This window comes from Piliocolobus tephrosceles, chromosome 13 (assembly GCF_002776525.5).
Source record: "Piliocolobus tephrosceles isolate RC106 chromosome 13, ASM277652v3, whole genome shotgun sequence".
Classification (NCBI taxonomy): Eukaryota; Metazoa; Chordata; class Mammalia; order Primates; family Cercopithecidae; genus Piliocolobus; species Piliocolobus tephrosceles.
In genome coordinates, this window is record NC_045446.1 from 15,420,823 (window position 1) to 15,441,551 (window position 20,729).

At 46.9% G+C, this 20,729-nt stretch overlaps 1 protein-coding gene across 2 annotated transcripts; it reads right to left on the reverse strand.

Moving 5' to 3' along the window:
• Positions 1 to 2,235: 2,235 nt before the first annotated feature.
• On the reverse strand, positions 2,236 to 19,322 carry SERPING1 (serpin family G member 1). 2 transcript variants are annotated; one of them, XM_023215577.2, is made up of 8 exons: positions 19,115 to 19,322; positions 18,512 to 18,584; positions 16,474 to 16,972; positions 14,709 to 14,843; positions 11,202 to 11,405; positions 10,868 to 11,007; positions 5,145 to 5,364; positions 2,236 to 2,754 (listed from the first exon to the last, which is right to left on the reverse strand). In XM_023215577.2, the coding sequence occupies exons 2-8, from the start codon at positions 18,560 to 18,562 to the stop codon at positions 2,501 to 2,503; spliced, it is 1,503 nt and encodes a 500-aa protein (XP_023071345.2). In that variant the 5' UTR covers positions 18,563 to 18,584; positions 19,115 to 19,322; the 3' UTR covers positions 2,236 to 2,500. The 2 variants fall into 2 exon arrangements, with proteins under 2 accessions (XP_023071345.2, XP_023071344.2); XM_023215576.2 differs by lacking the exon at positions 19,115 to 19,322 and having other exon boundaries at positions 18,512 to 18,818.
• Between the last annotated feature and the right edge of the window lie 1,407 nt (positions 19,323 to 20,729).

The window sequence follows — 20,729 nt, forward strand, 5'->3', positions numbered from 1 at the left end:
CAACCTCTGTCTTCCAGGTTAAAGTGATTCTCATGCCTCAGCCTTCCGAGTAGCTGGGATTACAGGCATGCACCACAACACCCGGCTCATTTTGTTATTTTTTAATAGAGACAGGGTTTCGCCATGTTGCCCAGGCTGGTCTCAAAACCCTGGCCTCAAGTGATCTGCCTGCCTTGGTCTCCCAAAGTGCTGGCGTTATAGGCATGAGCCACTATGCCTGGCCTCCATAGTTTTTTTTCTTTTTTTTTTTAAGTGCAAGATACTTTGATAGGCTCTGTAGGGTCACGTGGTGCAGGGAGTAAGAAGACACAAATTTAAGTTATAGTCAAGTTTGGGCACAAAGGAAATAAGCCTGCCCAAATAAATCACCTACTACATTTGAATTTGGATAATGTCGGATCGATTTGCAGCAGTCTGACCTTTAGTTACTTCACCTCTCTGAGTTTTGGCTTCCTCATTTCACAAACGGGAACGTTACCTGGCTCAGCATGATTGGAAGGGTCAAAGAGATTTGCAAGGTCCTGTGCCCACAGGTGTCAGAATCACCTTCCACTTCCTGACTTTGTTGGTTCACAATTCCGGTTAGTGCTGAGCACCACCTTCATCATGTCAGGATCTCCCCAAGGAGAGGGGAATCTTCCTGAATTTGTTTTCACTAGGCCGGGCACAGTGGTTCACACCTGTAATCCCAGCACTTTGGGAGGCTGAGGTGGGCAGATCACCTGAAGTCAGGAGTTCCAGACCAGCCTGGCCCACATGGTGAAACCCCGTCTCTATTAAAAATACAAAAGTTAGCCAGGCGTGATGGCGGGCTCCTGTAATCCCGGCTACTTGGGAGACTGAGGCAGGAGAACTGCTTGAACCCAGGAAGTGGAGGTTGCAGTGAGCCAAGATTGCACCACTGTACTCCAGCCTGGCCGACACAGCAAGACTCCGCCTCAAAAAAAAAAAAAGAAAAGAAAAGAAAAGAAAGAAATAGAAACTCTGTCTCTACTAAAAACACAAAATTAGTCAGGTGTGGTAGTGCATGCCTGTAATCCCTGCTACTTGGGAGGCTGAGGCTGGAGAATCACTTGAACCCGGGAGACAGAGGTTGCAGAGAGCCGAGATTGTGTCATTGCACTCAAGCCTGGGCAACAAGAGTGGAACTTCGTCTCAAAAAAAAAAAAAAGTCATAAGAGGTGCTGTTACATCTCAGTTTCATCATTTCCTAACTACAGGACTTTGAATAAGACTTAGCCTCTCTGAATTTACCATATATATTTAAATATATTGTGAAGATTAAATGCCTACAAAATTCCTAGTAGACGGCCTATGTTCCCAACAATCTTAGCTACCATTATTGCTGTTGTCAAAGTTGTTGCGTCTAAAAAGCAAGATAGGGGCCGTGAGAAATGGACTGCATTAATAGTCTCCAGTTAATGACTCTTTGTCCTGTCACTTTGTAGTGCTTTTCCAGTCTAACTCTAGGTTTGGTCCTGTGATTTGCTTTGGCTGCCAGGACAGTAGTAAACTTGATACAAGCAGAGATGTGAAAAAGAGACTGCCTGTTTGACTCTTTTCCATTACAGGGTAGCCTGCTGGGAGGACATACGAGACGTGTAGAAGAGCCAAGTTGTCCTGATGTCCTGACTGAGGCCACAGAAGACCAGTCATCCCCTAACCAACCCAACAACTATACCTTACAGATGTATGAATGAGCCCAGGGAAGATCAGCTAGGTCCAGCCCAGATCAGCAAAACCACCTAGTCAACTCTGAAACTTACATGAAATAACAAACGGTTGCTGTTTGAAGCCTCTAAGTTTAATGTAACTTATTATACAGCAATAGCTGGCTGATACAGGAACCATGGGAGCTCTTGTCTTTTACTATTGAAGCAGCTGATATTCAAAGGCAAGAGAGAGGTATGGTGTGATGGCTCATGCCTACAATCCCAGCACTTTGGGAGGCTGTGTTAGGATGATTGCTTGAGCCCAGAAGTTGGAGACCAGCCTAGGCAACATAGTAAGACCCTATCTCTACAAAAAATTTAAAAATTAGCTGGGCATGGTGGCAAGCCCATGCGGTTCTGCCTACTTAGGAGGCTGAGGTGGGAGGATTGCTTGAGCTCAGGAGGTTAAGGCTGCAGTGAACCATGATCTCACCACTGTACTCTAGCCTGGGTGACAGAGCGAGACCCTGCCCAAAAAATAATAAAAAATAACAAATAAACAACAAAGGCAAAGCAGAGAAAGTCATGGTCTGCCAGGTTTTATTTGTAGAGTCTGGTGAACTTGAACAAGAGAAAGCTGCAAAAAGTGGTTTGGAGACCATGGCGGGGCCATGGAGAAGGGCTGATAGAAGCCAAGGGTGGCCAGACCCTCAGGGAGCCCTTTTGGTGGAGAGCAGACACCTGAGGCAGGAGGTGGCAGCGGCCAAGTCCAGGCAGGCAGCAGCAGGGCTGCAACTGAGAGCTGAGGCTGGAGAGGTAGCGCTCGCCCTAACCTGACCCTGCAGGTCTCAAGCCCTGGGGTCATATACTCGCCCCATGAAGACAGGGAACTTGTGCTGCTGGTCCCAGAGCAGGAAGAGGAAGGGCTGCTGCACTTCAAAGATGAGCAGGGTGCGGGCCACAGAGATGGCAGAGGCTGCAGCCGCCTCCACCCCAGTCTCTGTCAGTTCCAGCACTGTCTGGTGCTGCATCGCAGAAACCTGAAGGTCTGGGTCCTCTGTCAGCCCACACAGGTTGAGGTCATAAGAAAAGTCGAAGAATTCTAGGGCAAAACCAGAGAAAAACAGAGTCAGAGGTCAGCATGAAACCCTCAGCTGATGGAGACCTTTGTCCTGAATTCTCTGGGTTCATCCTGAGTCCCAGTGCTCTCTTCCTCTTTCCTTGTTTGCCAGATTACATACTATACCCTCTGGTCCAGTTCGTGGGATCCTCTATTAGTGGGCCCAACACCGCCACTCTCTCTCAAGGTGAGAGGCCTTGCCCCCATCCCTAAAACAACCCTGAAAAATGATGTCATTGCCTCCTTGTCTCCCAGGACCTTGGAAGTGAGGTAACAGATCAGAGATAGCTCAAATATGAAAAAATGAGGTTATATGCAATGCTATGATGCTGTGAAATAATGGGAAAATATGCTATAGGAGCACCTTTAGCTCCAAATATTAGGCCATCTAATATTTGGTCTCAGAGCTACTAGATCCCTTGGAATTTCCTGGGTCATAGGAATGCCTTTTGTGCTAATGAGGCTACTCCTGCTGGCTCCTGGATGGGGGCTGGTCACCAGGAAGACTAAGTGTGATTAGAGCTTGGAACTTTCAGCCCCTCTGTCCATCCTCTGGGGAGAAGAGAGGAGCTGGAGATTGGGTAATAATCAATCACGCCTACATGATGAAGCCTCCTAAAGTACAGGGTTCTGAGAGCTTCTGGTTGGTGAACACATACGTGTGTCAGGAAGGTAGCAAACCAAACTCCACAGGATAGATGCTCCTGGGCCCAGGACCCTTCGAGATTTTGCCCTGTGTATCTCTTCATCCGGCTGTTCATCTGCATCCTTTACTTAATCCCTTATATAATAAACCAGTAAATGTAAGTGTCTCCTGAGTTTTGTCAGCTATTCTAGCAAATGATGAAACCCTCACAGGGAGTCATGGGAACCTCCAAATTATAGCTGTTGGTCTGATGCACAGATGACAACCTGGTCTTGTAACTGACATTGGAAACAGGGGGAAATCTGGTGGGGTTGAGCCCTTAAACTGCGTGGGATCTGATGTTATTTCCAGATACAGAGTGTTAGAATTGGATTCAATTGTAGGACACCTAGTTGGTGTTCCCAGAGAACTGAAGAATTGCTTAGAAAACACTCCCACACCTATTTGGTGGCCAGCAGTGTTGAATGAAAATAAAAAAGGTTTTCTTCCTATACAGATGGCATATACAAGGAAATGGCATCATGCATTAGGTAGTCAAGTTCTCCAACAAGGAATGAAGTGACAGGGTTGGACATGAGATCAAAGGTTAGAAAATGAAGTTGGGCACAGTGGCTCACACCTGTAATCCCAGCACTTTGGGAAGCCAAGGTGGGCAGATCACTTGAGGCCAGGAGTTCAAGACCAGCCTGGCCAGCATGGTGAAACCCCATCTCTACCAAAAATACAAAAAAATTAGCTGGCGTGGTGGTAGGTGCCTGTAATCCCAGCTACTTGGGAGGCTGAGGTAGAAGAATCACTTGAACCCAGGAGGTGGAGGTTGCAGTGAGCCAAGATCATGTCACTGCACTCCAGCCTGGGTGACACAGCAAAGTTCCATTTCAAAAACAAACAAACAAACAAAAAAACAAAGGTTAGAAAGTGGAGTCTCCAGGCCAGGCGCGGTGGCTCACGCCTGTAATCCCAGCACTTTGGGAGCCCGAGGCAGGCAGATCACGAGGTCAGGAGATCGAGACCATCCTGGTTAACACAGTGAAACCCCGTCTCTATTAAAAATACAAAAACAAAATTAGCTGGGCGTGGTGGCGGGTGCCTGTAGTCCCAGCTACTCGGGAGGCTGAGGTGGGAGAATGGCGTAAACCCGGGAGGCGGAGCTTACAGTGAGCAGAGATCATGCCACTACACTGCAGCCTGGGTAATAGAGAGAGACTCCGTCTCATAAAAAAAAAAAAAAAAAAGAAAAAAAGAAAAAAAAAAAAGAAAATGGAGTCTCTGTTGCCTCTTATAAACTCAGAAGCCTCCAGACCTGCATTTCCAGATAGCTTCTTGCATATTCCATGGTGTGGTTGACTATTTTGAAACATGTCTGGGGAAGAAGCATCCATAATTCACCTTGGTGAATTACCTGTACCACTGTTCCACTGCCTGTGTCACAAGGAACCATAGAAAAAACTCAGGAGAGCTGGAGACCAGGATCAGTGTTCTGGTTTGCCTTTGACTAGCTCAAGGGTAAATCATGGAATCTTTGGGTAAGTCACATAAAACTTCTGGGCCTTCATTTCCACAATGATCCAATGGGATAATAGCACCTACCCTTGTAACTGGCAGGGTTGCAGAACAAACTGAGATTATGGATGTAAAAAATACTCTAGAGAATGCTAACTACATCTTAGGGATCCCCCTTTCTCCTCTGATGGCCTGGGAGTAACTCCAAGCTGCCAGAGCTTACCCAATTTCTCCATGATTGACAGCATATCCTGGCTGGTCGTCACTTTGATGCGGGGCAGTGCTAGGAGAGTGGGCTGGAACTTGGACATCTCCAGCTTCTTCATGATGGCCTTGAAAACAGAAGGGCTGAGAGCCTGTTCTATGTCTTCAAGATGATGTTTCAGGTTCTGGGGTACCAGGATCACCAAACTCAGATTATGGGAGAGCTGCAGTTGCCCCACCTAGAAAATAAGAGATGCACCTTAACAGTCTTCCTACCGCAGCTCTCTCCTGGCCCTACCCTCTGTGTCACAAGGCTGTCCTGCAGTCTGCTGCCACAGTCTGTATTTCAACAAGCAGCAGTCAGACCTAGGCTTCCAGGCTTTACCATGAAATGGGGATATCAGCTGGGTGAACAGTGCTGATCTAACTCTGTGCTGGGGAGAGGGAGAGGAAGAAGCATGAGTTTCTGATTATATCCTGACTCTACTACTGACGAGCTATGTAATATGGGCAAGTGATTTGATTTCTCCGAGCCCTGTTCCCTTCCTTCCAAATGTGTTGTGCATGTAGTATATTGCATGCACATTGAACCACCAGAGTTATCAGGTCAGCCTCTTTAAAACCACTGACGGCTCTTCACTGCCTATGAGATTAGGTACAAATATCAGTATGGCATTCAAGATTGTTCACAGGCTGGTCTTAGCCTACCTTTCCACTTTGCTATTAGAAGGACTTTCAACAATACACAGTGGCTCACGCCTGTAATTCCAGCACTCTGGGAGGCCAAGGCAGGTGGATCATGAGGTCAAGAGATCGAGACCATCCTGGCCACCATGATGAAACCCCATCTCTACTAAAAATACAAAAATTAGCTGGGTGTGGTGGCGCGTGCCTGTAGTCCCAGCTACTCAGGAGGTTGAGGCAGGAGAATCGCTTGAACCTGGGAGGTGGAGGTTGCAGTGAGCTGAGATCCGCCACTGCACTCCAGCCTGGCGACAGAGTGAGACTCCATCTCAAAAAAAAAAAAAAGAAGGACTTTCAACTGGTGATCAGACAAAAGTTGTAAGAAGTGCAGGGCCCTTGGGTTTAATACAGGGGCTGTCAAGTCAGAGTGCATTTGCCGCTCAGTGGACATTTGGTAATGTTTGGAGACATTTTGGTTGTCATAGCTGGCAGTGGGCAGGGCGGACGTGCACCCAGTGCTACTGGCTTCTAGTGAGTAGAAGCTAAGGATGATGCTAAATTCTACAATGCACAGGACAAAGAATTATCTGACCCAGTATGTCAATAGTGCCAAGGCTAAGAAACCCTAGTCTAATAGGATATGAGATTGTCATTAAATGGTATTATGATTGGGGCTGAAAGAACAAAAAGAATCTAGAAGAATGCAGAATTCAACTGGGCAATAAAGAAGTTAACTGAAAGCAATCAATTGTTGGAACCTGAATAGCCCAGAAAAAGTAGATTATAAGCCAATTTCGACTGAAGGGGATGGACATGGGGTCCCTGTTGACACAGGACTCAAGTTGGATATACTCATTTGAGTAACATGTGCCCTTTGAACCTTGAATCTCTGAACAAAAATTTACCATGCCATGGTCCTGAATTTTCAAGCCAGTAACCTCGGTGTACCTGAGCTGGTAAATCTCATCCCCTTCCGTGGGTAAATATCCTTAAGTGCCAGGAAGATTTAGAATTTAGTATGGGAATGACAAAAGAAAGCAATTTCATCATGTTAAAACCAGGTGTTAAGTTCAGGATAACCTGTATGTTTGTTATTTAAAATAGTGATTGTAATTTTTAAGAGAATCTGACATGCTAGTTTTAGGCTTTTAAGCAAAGTTGTAGGATAATTTCATTAAGTGTGAGAATGATATTGGAAAGTTGGCTAGAAGTTAATTCACTCTTCAAATTTAATTTTCAGTTTACAAGTGAGCTTTAGGTGGTAGGATGAATATGGCCAAGCAGAGTTGTAATTATGACCTGTCAGGTATTAGATGTGTTTAAAAAGGATATCAGCTCGGTGAGGTGGCTCATGCCTGTAATCTCAGCTACTTAAGAGGCTAAGGTGGGAGGACTGCTTCATCCCAAGGAGCCTGGGTTACATAAGCTATGATTGTACAGTCACTGTACTCCAGACTGGGTGATAGAAAAAGACCCTGTCTGGTAAAACTACATAAATAAATAAAAGAAAACAGAAAATCGGGCATATTAAATTTTTAAAGGGAGCTTAAAATGCTTATGGGAATATTAATTATGTTTGTAGACAGAACAAATGGTTTAAAGGAGTTTAATCTGTTCAATATGGCAATTAATTTAACAACAAATGAGAGTTAGTATTTTTATTAAAAAGCACTATTCTTTTTTTTTTTTTTTTGAGACAGAGTCTCGCTCTGTCGCCTGGGCTGGAGTGCAGTGGCGGCATCTCAGCTCACTGCAAGCTCCGCCTCCCAGGTTTATGCCATTCTCCTGCCTCAGCCTCCGAGTAGCTGGGACTACAGGCGCCCGCCACCTCGCCCGGCTAGTTTTTTTTGTATTTTTTAGTAGAGATGGGTTTCACCGTGTTAGCCAGGATGGTCTCGATCTCCTGACCTCGTGATCCGCCCGTCTCGGCCTCCCAAAGTGCTGGGATTACAGGCTTGAGCCACCGCACCCGGCCAAAAAACACTATTCTTTTATATAATTTTATTTAAAAACCCTATTCTTTTTTTTTTTTTTTTTTTAGAAAAAATTTCCCCTTTTTCCCCTCAGGCTGGAATGCAGTGTCGATCTCGGCTCACTGCAACCTCTGCCTCCCGGGTTCAAGTGATTTTCCTGTCCTAGCCTCCCAAGTGGCTGGGATTACAGGCATGCACCACCACACCTGGCTTATTTTTTGTATTTTTAGTGGAGACGGGGTTTCACCATGTTGGTCACGCTGGTCTCGAACTCCTGACCTCAGGTGATCTACCCGCCTCGGCCTCCCAAAGTGCTGGGATTATAGGCGTGAGCAACTGCACCTGGCCTATTCTTTGTCTGTGTTTTGAGACAGTCTTACTGTGTTGCCCAGGTTGGAGTGCAGTGGCGCGATCTTGGCTCACTGCAACCTCTGCCTCCCAGGTTCAAGCAGTTCTGTGCCTTAGCCTCCTGAGTAGCTGGGACTACAGACATGCGCCACCATGCCTAGTTAATTTTTGTATTTTTGGTAGAGACAGAGTTCCACCACATTAGCCAGGCTGGTCTCAAACTCTTAGCTTCAAGTGATCCGCCTGCCTCAGACTCCTAAAGTGCTGGGATTTCAGGCATGAGCCACCCGCACCCAGCCAAATCACCCTACTCTTAATGTAGCAAGTTCAGCTTAAAATTAAAAGGCAAAAGTAAAATTTTAATTTTGCATTTGTCAATACATTAAATTAATTATCTGTTTAAAACCCAAGGAACTCTAAATAGTGGCTTTTGTGCACAAAAGTACTCCTCCTCCTCCTTTGGCTTAAAAAACAAAACTCAGGCTGGGTGCGGTGGCTCATGCCTGTAATGCCAACATTTTAGGAGGCCGAAGTGGGCTGATCACTTGAAGTCAGGAGTTCATGATCACCCTGGCCAACATGGTGAAACCCCGTCTCTACTAAAAATACAAAAATTAGCTGGGAGTGGTGGCAGGTGCCTATAATCCCAGCTACTGGGGAGGCTAAGGCAGGAGAATCGCTTGAACCTGAGAGGCAGAGGTTGCAGAGAGCTGGGATTGTGCACTGCACTCCAGCCTGGGCAACAGAATAAGACTTTGTCTCAAAAGAAAAACAAACAAACAGACAAAACTCATATTGGCTTTGGGAGATAGAAATTACTCTTCATATTATACCTCCTTTGTATTTGAATATTTATTATCGATATTATATGTTCAGAATGCTTACCTCAACCTATCACCTCACCTCAGTGGCTACAACAGTCTATCCTAAGGGATTTTTACAATGATTTTTGGTTTAGACTTTTGTGTGAGACTTTAATAACATTTCTAGAGAGGAAATACTGGTTCTTATAATTCAAATAATTACATTTAAACCTAACTTGTTAAGTTCTTAATTCTTAACTTTCTACCTAACATCTGTGGCTTTGATTAAATAGCTATTCCAATTGGTTTGAAAAAGTCTCATATTTAATACCTCCCTCCACGTATCTTGAATTTGAACAATGCCCTGGACCTGTCACATATATTCATTCTTCTGTGCCTTATACGCACTATCCTGGTTCTGCTAAATGAGTCATGAATGGTCAAATACATTAGATAGGGATAGATAGATGGGTGGATAAGTACCTGAGTGGATAAATAAGTGAGCAAAGAATAGTCAAAAATAATCTCCTCAGCCGGGCGCTGTGGCTCATGCCTGTAATGCCAGCACTTTGGGAGGCTGAAGGTGTGGATCACTTGAGGTCAGGAGTTCGAGACCAGCTTGGCTAACATGGTGAATCCCCATCTCTACTAAAAATACAAAAATTAGCCAGGTATGGTGGCAGGCACCTGTAGTCCCAGCTACTTGGGAGGCTGAGGCATGAGAACTGCTTGAACCCGGGAGGCGGAGATTGCAGCGAGCCGAGATCGTGCCAAGGTACTCCAGCTTGAGCAACAAAGTTAGACCCTGTCTCGAAAAAAATACCTCCTCTATGAAGTCTTCCAGCCACTTTTACTAAGTGAGTAGCTCCCTTTGGCACCCTCTATTTCATTAATTCATTTATTCAACAAACATTGAATGAGCACCTATGATAGGTGGCATTGTTCTAGGCACTACAGATACAGAAGGAAACAAGACAGTTCCTGTATTCAAGTAGACAGACAATATCTTAGGGAGACAGACAATATCCTAATCAAAATAAGCAAATAAATGACATAATTTCAGATGGTGATGAATGTCATGAATATAATAAAACAGCAGTGATATTACAGGGTGAGGAGGAGGCTACTTTAAGGGGTGAAGACCTTTCCGCCAAGGTGACCTCTGAGCTGACACCCAAATGACCAGAAGGAACAAGCTATGTGAGCATCTGAGTGAAGAGGGATCCAGGCAGAAAGCAAAGCTAAGGAAAGCTCCCAATGTAGAACCAAGCCTAGCATGTTCCAAGAACAAAGCCCTTGTTTCCTAGCCAGGTACTGAGACATTGTGACAGGTCTGTGTTTTGCCATGCTAAAAAGGTGGAAATATCTGGTAACTGAGCATGAGATAGCTTACCAACTGGAATCTTCTGGGCTCCATGTTCTGTCTTCTCTCCCTCCCTATTCACCAAACTAAATTGTTCAATTTCTGCTAATGCACTTAAGTCATTTAACTCATGTGCACACACGCACTTACCACATATATGCATATCCAAGGATATACTGATACATGTGTACACATGTATATGTATGCTGTACACAGGTATACACATACATACATACACACAGGACTTGCTAAGCACCAGGGTCTTCTGATGAGTTGACTGGAAAAAGAAACAGATGTGTAGAATAGGAACACAACTCACATTTTGCCATTCAATGTAGTAGAGATGCATGAAGAAACTTGAGAATCCTGTTTCCAGCCTAAAATATACAATGCCTGCCTTGGCCAAGGCTAGAGAAAGGAGAAGGAGAAAAGATAGGGTGAAAATACAGATGGAAGGAGTAGAAATGATGAATTTGTAAGCATGTACCTCAAAATGATGGGACAACAGCAGAAAAAAAGTCAGGAGACTCAAGTGGGTTTCAAACAGGAGAAGGAAAGGTTAAGAACTTACCTTGGCCTTCAACGTTTGGTCAATGAAATGGGCCACAGGGTACTTCTTGCTATTCATCATGGGCACTTTTATAACCGAGTTTTTGAAGTGAAAAGTTTCCATTCTGGTTTTTTTGGGATCGAATGTTGTCTTCCACTTGGCTAGAGGGAAGAGGTGGGAGAGGTGCTCTGATGCACGTAGGAAAAGGATGAAGAGGAGCTAAAAGCCTTGTGAGCAAAGGGTGGGGCAGGGACATTGAGATCTGATTGTAGAACTTGGGGTTAGGTGGGCTTTGAAGCCATGAGGGGAAAGAGGACCCAGAATGGGAAGACCAACTGGCTAAGGGCCCCCTTACCACTCAGGTAGATAGCATTGAGGAGGACAAGGCGGGTATCGGAGGGCAGGCTGTCTAGCAGCCGGTTGATCTTGTTGTTGGTGTTCTTGGCCACCCAGGTGTTGATGAGCTCCAGGTTGGCGTCACTGTCGTTGCTCAGGACTCTGGGGCTGCTGCTGTACAGGGTCCGAGAGGCATTCACAAAGGTGTCCCTTATGACCAGGTCTGGGGGTATGTTGAGAAAGGGAGGCATGAGTGCCCTGAACACATCGTTCCTTTCCATGAGCAAGATTTGAGAGTGAGCATGCTTCCTATGGCTCTATCTGCTCGCTCTAGTGAACACGGCATGGTGGAGTGGTCCAGTCCACTCCTCTTACAGATGTGGCAAATGAGGCCCAAGAAGGCAAACTCAGAACCAGGAATCAGAGAAGTAGCCCTAAGCCTCTGCTGCCTCAGCTTGCTATGTTACTATGGTTCTGCAAGATAATCTTTTTGAGATATTAAATTCCATTTGCCTATATTTTTCCTCTTTTCCTCCCTTAATTTGGCATGGGATAGACTGCTTCCTGGCCTCGGTGGAAGTTTGTGACAAAACTTTCTGGCTTTCGCTCTCCAAAAGCCTTCAGTCCACTGGAAAAAAGAAAAAGCACTCGAAAGATAATTTTTCCAGGACTAAGTAGATTAAAGATACTTTCCACCAGCTGGGCATGGTGGCTCACGCCTGTAATCTCAGCACTTTGGGAGACCAAGGTGGGAGGATCACTTGAGGCCACGAGTTCAAGACCAGCCTGGCCAACATGGCAAAACTTCGTCTCTACTAAAAATACAGAAATTAGCTGGGCATGTGGTCGTGGGCATCTGTAATCCCAGCTATTCGGGAGGCTGAGGCAGGAGAATCACTTGAATCTGGGAGACAGAGGTTGCAGTAAGCTGAGATGGCGCCACCGCATTCCAGCCTGGGTGACAGAGTGAGATCCTGTCTCAAAAAAAGAGAGATATTTTCACAGGCTTTGCTGGCGCCTACGTACAATATAAGACCAAGAACCTTGCTTGGCACAGCTCCAGGGTGCAGCTAGATGGGGATAGAAGCCCTAACATATTGAATGCTGTTACATTTTTCGCCTACCTAGCAAGACAGAGGGATAAAGCTGACTTACAGCTTTGTAAGTAATAAATAAATGCAACGTTTCTTGAACACCTCTGAGCCATATTTTTCCCACATCTAAAAGAGAGTGTTTTTTAGATGATGGGGTGATAGGTGAGTTTTTTATTTTTATTTTTATTTTTTATTTTTTTAGAGACAGGGTCCTACTCTGTCACCCAGGCTGGAGTACAGCGGCATAAACATAGCTCACTCTAACTTTGAATTCCTTGGTTGAAGCAATCCTCCTGTCTCAGTCCTTCATAGCTGGAACTACAGGCATGCACCACACCTGGATAATTTTAAAAATTTTTGTAGAGATGAGATCTCTCTATGTTGCCCAGAGGCTAGTCTCGAAATTCTAGCCTCAAGTAATCCTCCTACCTCAGCCTCTCAGCGTTGGAATTACAGGCACAGTGCGCCAGACCTGAGTATTGTTTTTATAGCTTAAAAAAAAAAAACAGCTTGAAAAAAAGTTTTCCCTTTTTTCAAAAAGGGAGGTGGGTAGATTAGTGTAATGGTTATTAAACATTTTAAAGCAGCAGAACTACTTTCAAACAAAGGCATGTCTGAAGCCCACAATATAAAATGGGCCGTGGATAAGGCTGGGTGGGGAGCTCAGAGCCCAGCTGGTCCGTCTCCCTCTCACAGGAAGTGGTGAACCCTTCCCCACCGCTGAGGCTCCCACACCCCACTCCCACTATGACTCCAGAAACAGCTTTGCAAAGCCCTAGGGCTCTGAGGAACAAAGTCGGAAAACAACTACATTAGATCGTTTTGTAAGTTCATTATTACTATTATCATTATTACCTACTTAATAACATAATACATGTAAAATGATAACAAATTCACATAACACAAAAATAAAAAGAATGAGAGTCCCAAGACTCCTTTGACCCAAAAATTAGCGAAACAATTTTTTGTCTCTTTTATGTCTATAGCTCGCTAGCCCTCTAGCCCTATGTATTAATGAATGCATATGGGTATTCTTATTCGTTTTTTTTTTTTTTTGAGACAGAGTCTCGGTCCGTCGCCCAGGCTGGTATGCAGCGGTGCGATCTCGGCTGACTGCAACCTCTGCCTCCCGGGTTCAAGTTATTCTCCTGCTGGGACTACAGGAATACGCCACCACACCTGGCTAATTTCTGTATTTTTAGCAGAGACAGGGTTTCCTCATGTTGGCCAGGCTGGTTTTGAACTCCTGACCTCCAGTGATCCGCCCACCTCAGCCTCCCAAAGTGCTGGGATTACAGGCAGGAGACACCATGCCTGGCCTGCCTACCCCATATTTTCTTTCTTTTTTTTTTTTGAGACAGAGTCTTGCTCTGTCGCTCAGGCTGGAGTGCAGTGGTGCAATCTTGGCTCGCTGCAACCTCCGCCTCCTGGGTTCAAGTGATTCTCCTGCTTCAGCCTCCCGAGTAGCTGGGATTATAGGCGCACACTACCACGCCTGGGTAATTTTTTGTATTTTCAGTAGAGATGCGGTTTCACTATATTGGTCAGACTGGTCTCGACCTCCTGACCTCATGAATTGCCTGCCCCGACCTGCCAAAGTGTTGGGATTACAGGTGTGAGCCACTGCGCCTGGCCTTTTCTTTTCTTCCTTTCTTTCCCTTCCTTCCTTCCTGCCCTCCCTCCCTCTCTCCCTCCCTCCCCCTTTCTTTCTCTCTCTCTTTCTTTTCTTTCTCTCTTCCTTCCTTCCTTCCTTCCTTCCTTCCTTTCTCTCTCTCTCTCTCTCTTTCTTGGAGTTTTGCTCTTTCACTCAGGCTGGAGTGAAGTGGCATGATCTTGGCTCACTGCAACCTTCACTCTCCTGGGTTCAAGCAATTCTCCTGCCTCAGCCTCCTAAGTAGCTGGAATTATAGCCGTCCGCCACCATGCCAGGCTAATTTTTGTATTTTTGGTATAGACAGGGTTTCGCCATGTTGGCCAGGCTGGTCTTGAACTCCTGACTTCAGGTGAGTCACCCATCTCGGCCTCCCAAACTGCTGGAATTACAGGTATGAGCCACCACGCCCAGCCCTAGCCCCAACATTTTTTTTTTCTTTTTAATAGAGACGGGGTTTCGCCATGTTGCCCTGGCTGGTCTGGAAGGCCTTGGCCTCCCAAAGTGTTAGCATTACAGACGTGAGCCACCATACCTGCCTGGTTATTTTTATTCTAAAGCAGTTGATGAATGCCAGAGACTTGCCTAAGGTCTCATTAGAAGAACAATCCAGTTCCTGCAGTGACCTGATGCTCCTGCCAAGGTCTTCACTTGCTCCGTAGTCCATCCCTGATACTGTAGCTCCAACATTGCCTCTGTCCTTTCTTTTCCCAGCTGGGTTCCCCTTCAGAGTCCTCTCAGGACCCTCCTCTGCAGACACTGCCCCTTCCTGGGCACTCACCTGGGCTGTGGAAGATCTGAGAGACTGAGGTGACACCTTTGGTCATGAAGCCCTTCAGAGCCTGGTGGACACAGGTGAAGTCCTTGGGGTAGGAGAGGACGCTTTCCAGGTTTGTTTTGGTGTTCTCCCCAGCCCCTGCAACAAAGGGTAGAGATGAAAGATACTTGCAGGATGAGTCGGGGGACCTTCCTTAGGAATGAGGGTTGGGGACCAGGCTGGAATGGAGGGTATTCCCTGCTTCGGAGGGGTCACAGATCATCTGAGCTGAAAGTGTTCTTTCTCTTTTTTTTTTGAGACAGTCTTGCTCTGTTGCCCAGGCTGGAATGCAGTGGTGCAATCTCAGCTCACTTGAAATCTCCAGGTTCAAGCAATCCTCCCGCCTCTGCCTCCCAAGTAACTGGGACAATAGGCACAGGCCACCATGTCTGGCTAATTTTTGTATTTTTAGTAGAGATGGGATTTCAACATGTTGGCCAGGCTGGTCTCGAACTCCTGCCTTGGCCTCCCAAAGTGCCAGGTTTACAGGTGTGAGTCACCGTGCCCAGCCAAGAAAGATTCTGTAGCCTTTTTAGAATTCTCTCCGGGGAGTAATAGCTCTCTCCCCACTGCTTGTAGTAATTTGTTTGTTCGTTTCCTAGGGTAATTACCCAGTGGGACTTGACAGTAATCCCTCAGGATGGCAGAGGATTTACATTTCTTTGACCTCCCACTAAGTCAGATGCTAGGCTATCTGCTTCCTTTTTTTTTGAGACAGAGTCTCGCTCAGTCTTCCCAGGCTGGACTGCAGTGGTGTGATTTCGGCTCACTGCAACCTCCACCTCTCGGGTTCAAGCGATTCTCCTGCCTCAGCCTCCCAAGTAGCTGGGGTTACAGGTGTCCGCCATAACACCTGGCTAATTTTTTTGTATTTTTAGTAGAGACGGGGTTTCACCATGTTAGTCAGGCTGGTCTCGAACTCCTGAGCTCATGATCCGCCCACCTCAGCCTACCAAAGTGCTAGGATTACAGGTGTGAGCCACCGCGCCCAGCTCAGCTTTCTGGTTATTAATCTTTTGAGGTAGATAGCATCATCACTATTTTACACAAGAGGACTCAAGGCTCAGAGAGGTTAAAGTGAATTGCCCAAGGTCACAGAGCTAGAATGTAGTACTAACCACATCTACTCTAGGTCTCTGATGATTTTTTTTTTTTTTTTTTAGATAGAGTCTCACTCTGTCACCCAGACTGGAGTGCAGTGGTTTGGTTTCGGCTCACTGCAACCTCTGCCTCCTAGGTTCAAGCAATTCTCCTGCCTCAGCTGCCCAAGTAGCTGGGATTACAGCATGCACCACCACTCCCGGATAATTTTTGTATTTTTAGCAGAGACAGGGTTTCATCATGTTGGCCAGGCTGATCTTGAACTCCTGACCTCAGGTTATCCACCTGCCTTGGCCTTCCAAAGTGCTGGGATTACAGGCGTGAGCCACTGTGCCTGATTTCATCTTTCTTATCAACTCTCCTTGCCATGAAACATGGTTAGTGGATGGGACCTTGTTTTATATGTTCTTGTATAGTCACAGGGTTTTACAAGCAATAGGTTTGCCTATTAAATCATTGTTAAATGATAGAATGTTCAAGAATGAAAAGATACTTCCCTCTATACCCCCAATGTATAGCCCATTTTTACAGCTTCTTCCCAGAGACATGGCTTTGTAAGTGTCTGGGTTGGTGACCCTTATGGGAGTGTCCAACAAATGACCTGGAGAGAATGCAGTCAGGGTCTTACCGAGCAGGACCTGGGTGAGGAGGCTGGCAATGCTGAATGGGGAAAAGGCCATGTTGGTCTCTGCCTTCTTCATTGCTGAGAAGGCGTGGTAGAGCTTCAGGGAGAAATCTACCAAAGCGTCCCCCAACATGGCCTCTGTTGAATGACTCTCCAAGTCAGAGCAGAGAGTAACAGGTCCTGGGCAGAAGGGACCAGTAGTGGGCTGAGTAGGAGACTCTGTGGGGAGCTGGGTAGTTGGTTGGATGGGTTGGATGGTGGGTTGGGCGGTGGGTTGGGTGGTGGGTTGGCTGGTGGGTTCATCAGTGGTATTAGCTGTTATTGTGGTGGTGGAATTGGTTGTTGAGTTGGTTGTTGGCATGCTGGAAGCCTCCAGGATAGATTCAATGAATAGCATCTTGGAGTTATCTGGCACTGCGATCTTCCCTTCGCTTCCCTCTTGCAAACTCTCTGGATCCCAGGAGCTGGAGCTGGTAGCATTTGGATTTGAGGAGGCTCTATCCTGTGGTTCAAGAAACTGAGTTTCATTTTTTTCTTACTACGAGGCACAGTCCTCTAAAATACTGAAAGCAGTTAGAGAAGGTGTGGATGTGGAAAATGTCCTGTACAAGACAGTAATTTCTGACAGTGTGGTGGATGAGGAACCTGTCTTGGAACCACCACCACTATTTCCTCAGAGAAGGGGAGATACAGGGTGAGGGTGGGGGTGCACAGGAATGTGCTCTGCAGATGAGGGATAGTCAGGGACTCTGTAATCTCTGACCAATTACTGCCCTGTAGGAAGTTGTTTTCCAAACAGTGAAATTGAGTGTTAATTGCCATTTATCTATGTTCTTGCAATTTCCTGTAAATATCTACCTGTTTGACTCACTTGCTTGGCTAGTACAGATATTTGAACTTGTGCTCCTGGATTTAGAACAGTAAATTTTCAAACCAGGGGTTGCAACCCATTAGTGGGGGTGGAAAAACAATACACATTAGGAAGGGAATGAAGAAAGGGAAGGAGGGAAAAAGGGAGGCAGGAAGGGAGGGAGTGATAAGTAGTATAGGCCAGCAGCTCTGAAACAATTTTGACTCCCAGGGAGTATTTAGCAATGTCTAGAGACAGTTTTGGTTGTCATAGGGAGACAGCAGGGAAGATGCTACCACAATCTAGTGCATACAGGCTACAGATACTGCAAAACACCCTAAGATGCACAGGGTAGCCCCTCAGCAATGAATTATCCAGCCCCGGTGTCAACAGATCCTCCACTGAGAAACCATGCATTAGCCCCATTTCACAGACAGAGAAACTGATGCTGACATGTATTAACTAGCCCAGGGTCTCACAGAAATGGGAGAAACAGCTACAGGTCAAAACAAGGTCTCTGATTCCAAACTCCCTGCTCATACATCATCTGCTGAGTATGTCATGACAACTTGCGCGGGCACACACGCACATACACACACCCCTACCTTTCTCCTGGGATCCCACACTTCTTAGCCTTCTTTCTAGTCCACGACCTCCCAGACCACTGGGACCTCTCACTGCTATTGACCCCCACCCGGACCCAGGTATGTTTGCTACCATTCTTCCCTATCTTCACAGGCCCTAGCCTGGGACCACCGCCGGTCACAGCAGCCAAACCTCTCCTCTCCACAGCTCTTTTCTACAGCAAACTCTTGCTTTGATACCACAAAATGCTTCCCATCTCCTTGCCCTATGTGGTCCTCCTGCCAAGCCTGTTTAGTGGACAGGGTGGGATCTGTTTATTCAACATTTTATAAATCAAGAGGAGCAGGCTGGGAAAAGTGACTTCCTCAGGACCACGCAGCGCAGCTCCTACGTGGCCCGCCAAGATTAGAACTTCCATCTGTCTGAGTCCTGAGCTCTTTCCACCATCTACGAGTGCGTGAGCGAGGATCACACTCGCAGATCCCAAGAGGAGCTCTCCTCATTCTCCGGGGCCCGAAGGGTTAATCCTCAGCCACCGCCCGCACCCCGCACCATCCCCCGTTCCCGTCTCCACCCCCGTCCCCCATCCCACAAGGGACCACATACCCCAGCCAGCAGCAGCAGCAGGAGGGTCAGCAGGGTCAGCCTGGAGGCCATCTGGGCGGCGACGTCAGCGGACCTGTGGAGCCAGCCAGTATCCGAGCCAGCTCCGAGCCTGGGCGCCCAGGGGCCCCCACCCCGCCGGGGGCCCGCCCCCATTCCGTCCCAGGCCCCAGTCCCTCTTAGCGAATTCCCTCCTCCTCCCTCCTGGGGCCGCCTTCTCCCTGGCTCCTCCCTCTGTTTTGTTTTCCCCAAACCGCTTCCCTTTCCCGGCACCGGCTGGCCCTTCCTCTCCCCGTGGGCCCGGGTCTCCGTCCATCTGTTCAGTCGGAGGGGAGGTCGGGGGCGGGGGGGGGGGGGGGGCCTGCTTTAACCAAACAATGAGGCCAGAGGCGGGGGGGGGGGGAGGTCCTGGGGGGCTGAGCACAACAGGCCTGAGGCGGGAGGGGCTGGGGTAGGAGGAGGCAGAAATCCCAGGTGGAAGCAAGCCTATAGAAACCCCCGAGATCAAGGCGGGCCGGAAGGCGGGGGTGAGGAGACCCCCTCCCTAGACCTCTTCACTCCATGCTTTCCAGCCTACTCCCCACCCCTGCCCAGCACCAAACCTACTCCAAACTCCTGGTCACCAGGCAGCTCCAGTGCAGACTGAGTAGAGTCCCCCAGGGTCAGGGAGGGTGGGGTGCGGGGGGGAGCGCAGTCTTAGCTATTGGCTGGCCCAGGACACTGCCCAGTTACAAATTAAGGAAGATTGATCGCTGGTGTGAGTTCCTGTAAATCAGGATGGGACGGGATGGGACTGACCGCTTGGTTTTCTTTGTAAGCCAGGCCAGGAATTTAGCCCAAATCCCCTGGTAGGTGGGGTGAACGGGGAAGCTTGGGTGCAGTTATCAGCTTTACACAACCAAAGCTTCCCCCGCGTCTTCATGAGGAACAATAAAAACAGCATGTACACACAATGTGCTCCGCAGTTTTTAAAGGAATGAACTTTTTGGAAATTGCTCATCTCCGTTAATCCTCAACGTAACCCTTTGTGCGCCATTGTACCCATTTGATAGTTAAGAAACTGAGCCTTAGAGCAGTGAAATGTCGGGCCCTGATCACTCTCATTTGGAGAAGTATTCCGAAGCCTAATCTCTGCTCCCATCTCCCCTGTGCCTTTTAGGTGTTCTGCTATTTTTGCTCGTAGAGATCCATAATCAGTAGTTCTTTGTATAACAGACAAGGGATGTGAGGCACCCAGCTCAGCAAAAATTCACCTTAATTAAAAATTTAAAAAAACCTAGCTGGGCACGGTGGCTCATGCCTATAATCCCAGCACTTTGGGAGGCCGAAGCAGGCGGATCACTTGAGGTCAGGAGTTCGAGACCACCCTGGCCAACATGGGGAAACCCCGTTTCTACTAAAAGTACAAGAATTAGCTGGGCGGTGCAGGTGCGCACATGTAGTCCCAGCTACTGGAGAAGCTGAGGCACAGAGAATCACTTGAATCTGGGAGGCCGAGATTGCAGCGAGCTAAAATTGCGCCACAGCACTCCAGCCTGCGTGACAGAGCAAGACTGTCTCAAAAAACAAATAAGTAAATAAATAAATATTTTAAAACTTGAAAGCTGGGGTGTATGTGTTTGTGACTAGTGCTCCACAATAGATGTGGCTGGCTGTGTGAGCCAGCAAGTTGCTTTCCCCCTTGACATCTAGCTGTCCTCTCAGCATTGCCAGATAAAACACAGGAAGTAGACAGGCCTGGTGGTTCATACTTCTAATCCCAGCCCTTTAGGAGACTGAGGCAGGAGGATCCCTTGAGCCCAGGAGTTCGAGGCTGCAGTTAGCATTGATCATGCCACGGCACTCCAGCCTGGGCAACAGAGTGAGATGCTTGCTTTTAAAAAAAAAAAAAAAAAAAAAAAAAAAAAAGCTTACATTGGGATATACCTATGGTAAAAATGCTTACATTGGAATATACTTATGGTAAAAAGTTTTGTCGTCGTTGTTGTGTATCTGAAATTCAAATATAATTGACATTTTGCATTTTTGCTAAATCTGATAACTCTGCCTCCTCTGCAAAACAAAGAGGCTATCTCTGATGACCTAATATAGCTATAATGTTCCATCATCATCTTACTGTAGGCCTATCCTCTAACTGTATTTGGAGCATTCAGGAAAGTTTGTTGCTAGCACCAGAACTGCTACTCTAAGGGACTGACCAAGGACAGAAACAGGAGAATAT

Coding starts and splice junctions, on each gene's coding strand:
- SERPING1 (XM_023215576.2), bottom strand. CDS start 18,664: ATGGGGGCGGGCCCCCGGCGGGGTGGGGGCCCCTGGGCGCCCAGGCTC. Junction 11,406..14,708: donor TCAGATCTTCCACAGCCCAG/GTGAGTGCCCAG, acceptor ACATACCCCCAG/ACCTGGTCATAAGGGACACC. Junction 5,365..10,867: donor ACCAAACGTTGAAGGCCAAG/GTAAGTTCTTAA, acceptor CTTATTTTCTAG/GTGGGGCAACTGCAGCTCTC.